Raw genomic sequence first — 10,235 nt, forward strand, 5'->3', positions numbered from 1 at the left:
ATATAAAACTAATTTATACAAGATGCTTGTGTTACAAATGTATTAGAACTGGGTCATACAAGATGCTGGTGTTACAGATGTATTGGAACTGTATGTGGTGTGTATATCAAACTGATTTGTGCAGACATTTGTGTTGAAAAGATATTAGTAAAGTGATTGTGTTTGAAATGTATCCTTATTATGCCTTACTGGAAGAGAACAGAAATGTACATGCACTACTATAACTGCTTTAATGTATATGTTTTAACAGTGGACTCTGGAGAATAGGAGGCTAACCTCAGTCCAGCAAACTTTAGAAAAATATCTGAAATTAAACCACTTTATAGGCTAGACCATAAGGATGCTATCTAACAGGTTTCAAGGCAGCGAGAGACACAAAGTCTGTACTATGAAGCTTTCTATATGGTCTTTGGGGTGAACTAATCACTACTCTAAAAGCATAGAGGTATACAATTGTTTTATGACTTCCAGCACCTGCCAAAGATCTGAGAAAAAGTCCTCTTGTGTGTATTTTATGGGTAGGTGCTAAATACTGCCAGCTGACAGCAATGAGGGTTTTGTCTAGGAACTAGAATTCAGATGACCAGACATGATGTCATTCTGCAAGCTATCCCAGCAGTAATATTTTAGATATTATCTTGAGAAGTCTCTTAGTGAGACTGAGCATTCTGTATTCTGTCTTGGGTCTGAAAACAGCAAGAAGAATCATTCACCACATCATCTGTCTTGCTCTAGTAAGTAAGTCACTAGGGAATAGTATAATTCTCTTAGATCTAGTCAGGAATATAGTGAAGCTTAGTTTAGAAATAGTTTTTTCTTTATTTGCATGAGACTGTTCTTCATTGTTATTTTAAATATTTCCTGTGTTTTTAACTCTGATGTCACTGTAAATATATATTTAGTATTGTCTTGTTATTTTATTATTTATTGTTAAATAATTTAAACTTCTCGTTGTGGCTGATCTTTGTCGAGATATTTAAGTTTTGAGAGTATTTACATATTTATTTGGTGACATTGTGTGGGCCACTCCTAACAGCCTTGGTCTTGGTCAAACTTACCATTTGTATTAATATTAATTTCACTCAGTAAAATTGGACACCCTTTGTTAAGGGCCTTAAAGTAGCTGCTAAGGGGTTCTGGTGGCAGTCATAACTACTGTATAGTTTGGACAGAAAGGGTCATAGCTAGTAAACCTATTCCAGCCTTCCCGTGTGTGTGTGTGTGTGTGTGTGTGTGTGTGTGTGTGTGTGTGTGTGTGTGTGTGTGTGTGTGTGTGTGTGTGTGTGTGTGTGTGCGTGTGTGCATGTGTGTGTGTGTGCATGTGTGTGAAAATTAAATCTCAAAGAGTGTATGTGTCAGCTACTTCAGTAGGGACATGAAGCACTGGCTAGACAGAGAAAGTGTTGGAGGACTTGGCTTGGAACCCTGGCTAAGGACTCAACTCTATAGCTGGCCAGTGGGGACTCTTATTGGAGCATCTGAAGAAAGAGAGAGGAACCAGCCCCGGACTGACTGTGCTGCCTGTGTGCTCTTAAGGGGAAATTGCACTTGATGCAGGAAGCTGGATCTGGAAATATTGTGTGTGTACCTGTTATCCTCCCAGTGAACTGCCCTTCACAGGTGCCAATGGTGAGGATTGAGGCTCCTTGATTACTGGCACACAGGTGGGATATTCTGGTCTACTTCACTACACCAACATTCCACTTACCCGAATTTCACATTGCTGAAACAAAAGACCAACAAACCTAGAAGACTGACATCCAGAACACCGACTTACAACTCCAGGTAAGTAACTGCTTGGCCATCCCGAAAAAAAAATAAACGGAACCAAACTAAACCCACCTATGTTACGCCCCTAACTAAATATACCAACTCCAAAATCGCACTACTGCGGGGGTAACGGGCAAAGTTCAACAGGATGGCCAAGCGGTTACTTATTTGGAGTGGAAGGTCGATGTTCTGGATGTCAGTCTTCTGGGTTTGTAGGTACTTTCATCTCGGCAATGTAAAAGTTGGGTAAGAGAAATGGTCTACAAAAGTAGACATGGATATCCACATCACATATCAGTTAACAGTGGTGGGGCATCACAGTTACAAAAGTTTATCTTACATAATGCAGAAGATGTACAGGTAGTGAAATATAGTTTTCTGAAGCATCTGCATTCTCATAGAAAAGATTATTTGCAATATATGTCTAACTGGAAAAATACCATTGAGAAGAACCATTCTGTTAATGACATGACTTTTTGAAATAAAATGAAGTTTTAATCTGTTTCACTAGGCAAGTTTATCTGACTGTATTTATAGTACATGCTAATATTTTGCACTGATCTTTTGCATGATAACCCACCAGAGGACACACTGTTTCATCTGTCTAACAGATTAAAAATTTATTTGTTGTGACATTTTAAATTTTGGATTTGGACTGCCATTATTTCTGTTGTGGCAATGAAGAAAAGTAGAGAGAAGGCAGTCCTTGGCAAGTTTATCTACAAAGTTGAAAAGTTTGTGAATCCTACCCACTTGTAATTATTTTTTACTAAAACTTCACCATATAACCTTCCAGTGCTGCATAGAGAAAATCCCCTTGAATGAATCAACTGTTTTGTCTTGTTTGTTTGTTTTAATTTTATGATACAACTTATTTTAGCATACTGCTGTCCAAGAACATTTCTGAGAATTCATCCAAAGTCTTGTCTGCTCTTTACAAATTCTTGCTGGAGAGAGGATTCCAAATTCTGGATGATTCCCTCTAATGTATGTGCTAAAAATTCATGTGTAAATATTTGGTTCCAATGGCAATAATGAAACAGGCTTTTAGTTAAGTGGACTTAAAAGGTTTGTCCCTCTTCTAGGACTTAGTAAGCATCTTTTGTTCTAGAGAAAAGCTTTGCTTCCTTAAATTCTGGCATTAGGAATTTTAGCCCTTGACTATCAAATTGGACTAATCAGACCAAAATGAGTTTTCTATTTTTTAGCACCAAGATATTCTTATTTCCTTTCCATTATAGTCACAACAGCAAAAAACAATGCTATAGTTTAGTCAATGTTTGAATTCAAACTTCTTTGTATAGTTCTTGCCTCACAGAATGTTCCTCACTGAAATATCCTACAAATTAGATCTGCACATTTATTTCTTAAGTCCATGAACTATAAATACCAATATGAAGTCTGTCAAAAAGCCAACTAATTATAAATTAAACAGTGTGCAGACATTCTAACCTACTCCTTTCTGTCTTAAACCAATAAAATTGTAGCATTTCCCTTACAGTATGTAGCAGGCAGATTAAAAATTTCTACCTATCGATACAGCCTGATTCTCACTTAGTAATGCCTTATTCCTATTTTACTTTGAGTAAAATATACTGCATTTATTTCTTCTTTTTTAAATACTTTTATTACATTATCACTCATGACATAGGCAAACATACATTTACATTAAAGAAAGCAAACCATATTAACATGTTCACAGTTACAAACATTATAAATCACATATATTCTTCAATACAATTATCATCAGTCCAACATTACATAAATTGCCAAAATTCTGTCTTTCCTTAAACCGCCTTACTTTTCTTCCAAAGCATTACTCTGCATGTATTGTTCCAACAATTTCTCATTTTTTGTATGCAATTTGCTCCTACCCTTTTCTAAAGATCCCACTTCTAGTTCTTTTCTCTCTGTTACAATATTCACTAATTTAAATATGGTTGGTTTAGACTTTGATTTCCATTTTCTAGTAATAACTTTTTTTGGCAGACACATGAAATGAAGTTAACAAGGCCTTACTATGTGTAGGCAATTCAGATCTTGTATCCCAGCTCAAAAAATAATTTCCTTTGCTATACCCATTTCCTCAACAATATTTCTGACAGAGTAGTCTGCAAGGATTTTTTTAAAGTCTGCCAACTCATTACATCCTCAAAACATATGTACCCAGTTTCCACTTTCTTTCCCATCACACCTCTAACATTTGTCATCTACCTAAAGAAAATTTCTTTGTCTCCTTGAGGTATAAAAATGCCTACAATATGCAAAAACTTCTGAGCAAAAATTCTAAATCATCTAGACTTTGTTGCATATTTGGCAGCCATACATATGTCCTCCCTATTAGTTCTTTGTGAATTGCTTATCCACTCTTTCTTCCCAATATTTTCTAACCTCCTATGATTGACTGCTATAGTTATACTGCAATATTTTATATGCCCTACTAATCACCCCTTTTTAATGGCAATTTCCCTTCTAGATTCAACTAAAAACTCTATCTGAGCAAGTCTTTTACTTAAGATTCCTCTGTCCCTTTATCTTTGCCTGTACTGATATCAATCCCTGATAGGGAAGGCAGTCTCTGGCCTGCAGTCCAAATGTCTTCTTGGCCTCTTCCCATTCTATTACCTTCTTCCTGTAATTATTTGTTCCCGATACCTTAGTTCCTTTGTCAGTTTTCTCTAATAAATTTTAGCCCCTCTTGCTTATTCTCTGTATCCCTTATTGCAGTCATTCCTAATGGCAGGATCACCTTTCTGCATTCCCAACTTTGCTTAATTCTTAGAATACTTGTTGCTACTTTATGAATATAATATTCTGTATTGCTGCTGTTATTCTCCTTAAGGATCTGCATCCAAAATCCCACTCTCTTTTTATTTCTTGAATCCCCCCACTTCATCACCATCATCCCTTTCCACTTTGAAGTATAGGTTTCTGCCTCTGTTATGTAAATGATCCTTAACTGTATAGCTGTTAAATATACCTTCAGATAAGGTAATCCTAAACTGCCTTGTTCTATTGGAAGAATCAGCTTATCCTAGTAGACTCTTGCCCTCTTCCCCTCACAGATAAACTCCTTCAGCTCTTTATTTCTATCCACAACTTCTCCACTGGTTGATAAAAATATTCCTGACCTATACATAAAACTAACAGGACTAATAATATTTTTTACTGCTTGTATCCTACTATCCATTCCAGTTTCTCAGTTTTTGTATTATTTCTTGTTTAATCTCATCCCACATATCCTTACATAACAGAATCATTTTTTAGCCCATACTCCTAAATATTTCATTTTATCATGTCCACATAAATATGGATATTGCTGAACAAAGTCACGTGTGGGCACATAGTTTACAGATATAGCCTTTGGATTATCCTCATTAATTGTATATCCCAGAAAGACTTAAAATTGTCTTAGAATGTAGAATGTTCCACAGCATTTTTTAATCTTAATTTTTGCTGGTGCATGATCTGAAATAGTTATTGGATGTGTGTTGAAGTTTTCAATTAAATGCACATGTTCCTGTTAAATATAATTTCTGTTTAGACTAGCCCAGTTATTGTACCTTGAGGAATAATATGTACATTTTCTCAGAGTTCCTACTACTGAATTCATGTTTTCCATACCAAATATTTGTATAAATTTCTTCAGAAATCTACCCTCTTTTGTTATATTTTCCCTTCTAATCCCTCTGATACATCCTCACATTTGCAAATCAAATTCAATCCCCCACCTATAAGTAATATTCCCTGCTGAAAGTTGATTATTTCTCCCAAAATTTTCTTAAGCTCAGTAATAGCAGTTTTAGGTGGAATATAAATATATGCCAGCTTAATCCTCCTCACTTGCCAGTAGCTCTTTACTACACAAATATACCATTATTATCCTTCCTCTTCTATCACTATATGAGTTTCTCCAGCAATTAGTAAAAGTATAAGTATACCTTACTCTCCACCTTAGGTCAATTTAAAACTAGACTCAAACAACATTTGGCACTTAACTGGCTATGTCAATGTATCAAGCCTGGCTAACTCTCTCTAGAATGTATAAAAATATGTTAAACAGCTTACTGTGTAATTTAATTTAATCCTGACTTGCGCTCAGGATTAACTTTAACCTGTAGAACTTGTTTAACTTGCTTACGTATGTGATCACTGTAAATAGTCTGTATGTAATATGTAATGTTGGTATTATGTAATGCTGTATCTGCTTACCCTTGGAGCTTTTCTCCCCGGGCCTCTGCTGAAAATGGACATGCATCCAGTTGGACTAACCCGGTCAACAAATGTAAAATAAAATAAAATAAAATAAATTCCCCTTTTCCTTTGTCCCTGGTACTCTGCTTAATATCCATCATGAAATCCTTTCTTTATCAAATTCACATACCTATTTTTCCAAATGGGTCTCATGTAAAATCGCTGTTTATGCTCTGTATTTCTTAATATAATTCAATACCCTTTCCTTTTTGTCTATACTTGTAACACCATTCACATTCCAAAATAATGTAGAAAGTGTGGCCATTATAAGAAGTTATTATTCCCACCTATTTTATATATATATATATATATATATATATATATATATATATATATATATATATATATCACATTTTTCAATGTCTATTTTCAGCTTTTAGGATCATAAGATCATAGTTACTAGGTTAACGGCCCTAGGCCCCTTACAAGCCTAGCCAAGTACAACCCCTGTTCCCAAGAATATCAAGGTATTAAGTGGAACTAAGTCAACAACTACTGACCCTGTCCAAGAGGGACAAAGGTAAAACTCCTGGGGTGAATTTGTGGTTTCCCATTCAGTCTTCCAAATGATGCTTAAATAGGGTCAGCAAGGGGCTCTGCTTCACCTGAATTGGAAGTTTGTTCCAGAGGAGAGGTAACCTCTGTGAGACATAGCTGCCTCTCCAGCAAGTTCTGTTGATGTCACAAACTAGGGTGAGTTCCCTAGAGTGAGTACATCTCATACCATTTGATTTACAAATGTGCAACATTTCCATTAGAGCATGATTTCTGTTACATGAACCCACTATTTGATAGGTTGATCTTTTATACAGTTGTTTGTTGTATCTCAGTTTGAACCTTTGCCACATTTTACAAAACATTTTGTTTTAATGAAAACCCTCAAAAAACACAGCCTAGAACATATCCATAACCTATTAATTTAAAACAAATACACAAAAATATGTACATCTTCAAATAATGAAGTTTAGCCCTCTTGATAGGAACAATTGTCCCAAATTGACAGCTGTACACACAGACATTAGCTAACCTAAAGTTAAGCTACCCATGCTAAGACACATGTTACAGCTTGCACTCCTACTTACATTAATTGCTGTCTGTTCTTGTCTTACCTTTATTCCCCTCCAAGTTGTGAAAAACAGCTTGTATATTTTTTCAGAAAACATGTTTTAGCCTTAAAATATTCTGACTTTTATTGCCCTTTGGTCAGTTTGTTTCCATAGAAATATAAGAACAAAATGATTAGCTGCTTCAACTGCAGACTTCTCTACTCAAACTGAACATTTAATTTGCTAAACGAAACATTGTCCTTACATCAGTGTTCTCTTACTACTTGCTTACACTAAAAAAGTGTTATTAGATTAAGCCAAGAGCCTTAACACAGACATTCACCTATACAAACATAAGAGAAAGCATGTCAACTCTACATATATTATGATCTATTCACTTTTACATCCCACCCCTACCTCACCAACCCAAGACTACAACCTGTTAATTTAAGCATGCTTTTATCCAGCTTTTCTTCTCATTCTACATTGTAATGCCTATATTTCTAAAAACTTAAAAAGAAGAAAGAAAAAAGGTCATCCGTTTACTTTAGCATCTTTGTCACATACAAAAGTAAATGAAAATGCTTTACTATGTAACATGCTACAGTGAAGGACGTGTATTTATGCTATGCTAGGTACAGAGTAGTGAGAGTGGGCCAAAGTCAGGGGAATTTACAAATTATTCCTCAAGGTACAATAACTGGGCTAGACTAAACAGAAATTATTTTTCACAGAAATGTGTGGATTTAATTGAAAGCTTTGGCACACATCAAATAACTATTTCAGATTGTCAGTCAGTAACAACTTTTATCATGAAATGTTCTGTAGAAGTACTAAGAACAAAAATGTTTTGCTTACAGTTATCTTTTTTCTTTTCTATTCCCTTCCCTTTTGTTTCCTTCCAAACATTAATGACATAAAGTGAGGCAAATGCCTTTAAGTGACCCACACATTTAACAAAGTCAACATAAGTCCAATCTTTCCACCTTTTCTTATACAGTAATATTTCACAAATGTGATTGATGTTTTGCAGTCTCAGACTTATTCACTAATTTCCATGTTGCTGGTCATTTTCTTGTTCGTCTCCATCTCCCAACTCCAGACTCTGGTTCTATTCCAAGGTACTACCAATTCTTCTTGTCAACTCCTGTGGTTTTCTCCATCTCTAAGGAATTCTCCTTTTAACACATTTGAAAAGGTTTCATTGGTGAAGTTTCTCTGTGAGCTTTATTTGAAGAATGAGAAGCAGAGTCCCCTTCTGTGTGATGGCTCATTTTTGTTGGATAAATGTTTATATTTCTGCCTTAGCCTGTTCTGCACCAAACTAACTTTGATCCACCAGCAAAAATATTCTGAAGGCAGCTGTATACAGCAGCTTAAATCTAACACCTGTCTCTAGACTTTCCCTGATTGCTGGGATAAATGTTCTTCTCAATGTCATCTGGCTGGTGTACAGTGAATAATCACATACCACAAATAATCAACTTCTCAAACTTTTAAAACTTTGCCATTCTGCAACATTTTTGTCAGGATCAACTTTTTCTGCTGGTATGATTCCATCTTTATTAATACAAGTCCTGGCTGCTTTCTCGTGGCCAGGTTTGGAGCATACACACAATGTGCTCTTTCAGTTAACAAATCCTGCTGTGGAATACCAGCCAAGTTGCTTATCTGTGTTTTCATAAAATTAATACAGTCTATTCTTTCCTGTTTATCTGGTACAGCAGAAAAACTCTGGTTTTCCCTGTGTGCTGTGTCCTATAACTCTACCATTTTTCAAAACATCTTTTCTTGAGCAGTCTCATACATAGCCAGCCTTTTCTTAATTTCACTCTTTGTTTTTTTTCAGGTTTATCACTGCACATGAAAAACTGTTTAAGCTTCTTCCATTTTTTCAGCCTTTTGTTATTTGAGATGATATACTCCTTTGCTGTTTCATTTATTTTAATCATCTCTAAGCACATTTGATTTGATTTTTCGTCTAGATTTCTGGAAACCATGTCTTGCACCAAAAATGGGGCTTGAACTGCTTTTGTTGAACAGCTACAAAATTCTTCCCAGTCAGTGGTTTCTCTTCACCTTTTCTAGTTGATTTCAGGCTCTATAAGCTTCTTCTTTCCTGACATTACGGCAGTGTACTTACTAGCCAGTAAATGATTTTACAAAAACTGTTAGAGTTACTAGCCTTATCTCTTATTTTCCTTTTTCACACTTGGAGAGCTGAAATTAAACTGTTCATTAGTATGCAGCTATCGTGGAAGTTGCATGGATTTCTTCTTAGACATACTAGGCCCCAGAACCTAGGCTATACCTCCAGCATCTCTGCAATAGCTCATAAACTACAAATATTTGAGAAATTAGCATACTGAACATACAAAGTGCTACTATTTCCACAACCTTGATACCACCTGACTTCAGCCCCTCTCACTACTCTGTACCTAGCATAGCATAAAAATACTTACTTCACTGTATCATACTTGCTATATGCTGACAATTTTATCTTTATCATGAAGCTGCTACACCTGGCTACTGACATTCTGGGCTTTATATCAGACAAAAATCCACCCATTTTTTCACAGTATTTATTACATTTCCAGTTTGTTAACCTAAAGGGACTGGCTGGGAGTTTAGCACCTTTTCAGCAGAGTCACAAGAAGAAATGCTCCAAAAGTAATAGTTGCCTTTGCAGCAAGTATTGTAGTTTATAGAAATAGATTTTTTTTAGTTTTGTATATATATATATGTATATATATATATATATATATATATATATATATATATATATATATATATATATATATATATATATATATATTTTTTAATGATGTTAAACAATAACTGCATATTGACTAACATTGTCCTTTAAAACCAAATACTGTATAATGTAGATGTATAATTTTATATTTTCTTGTTTTGTATAATGTCCGTGCCTGAAATGGGTTTGTTGTGGTTCAATATAATAGTCCAGTGAGCAAATTCACATTAACAAATAAATAGTGCTTTTATACTTAGTGAGGTTTAACTTCTTGGTGTGAAAACCCAAACAAAATACAATCATGTGATTCTGAATTGTTAATGAAGATTACTATACAGATGCATACTACAATATGAAAAATATGTTTTGTTCATAATAGAGAATGACTCCATTTTTATCTGTTCTATGGT

General features: G+C 35.0%; 1 protein-coding gene across 1 annotated transcript in view; it reads right to left on the reverse strand.

Moving 5' to 3' along the window:
- LOC122815307 (deleted in malignant brain tumors 1 protein-like) overlaps positions 1–10,235 on the reverse strand; it is a 567,314-nt gene that overhangs the window by 556,112 nt on the left and 967 nt on the right. The window contains 1 exon segment of the mRNA XM_044087692.1: positions 9,281–9,290. Coding sequence (XP_043943627.1) covers positions 9,281–9,290 — 10 coding nt within the window.

The sequence above is a fragment of the Protopterus annectens genome, chromosome 1.part1 (assembly GCF_019279795.1).
Source record: "Protopterus annectens isolate FY-2018-M chromosome 1.part1, PAN1.0, whole genome shotgun sequence".
In the NCBI taxonomy this organism is placed as follows: domain Eukaryota; kingdom Metazoa; phylum Chordata; order Ceratodontiformes; family Protopteridae; genus Protopterus; species Protopterus annectens.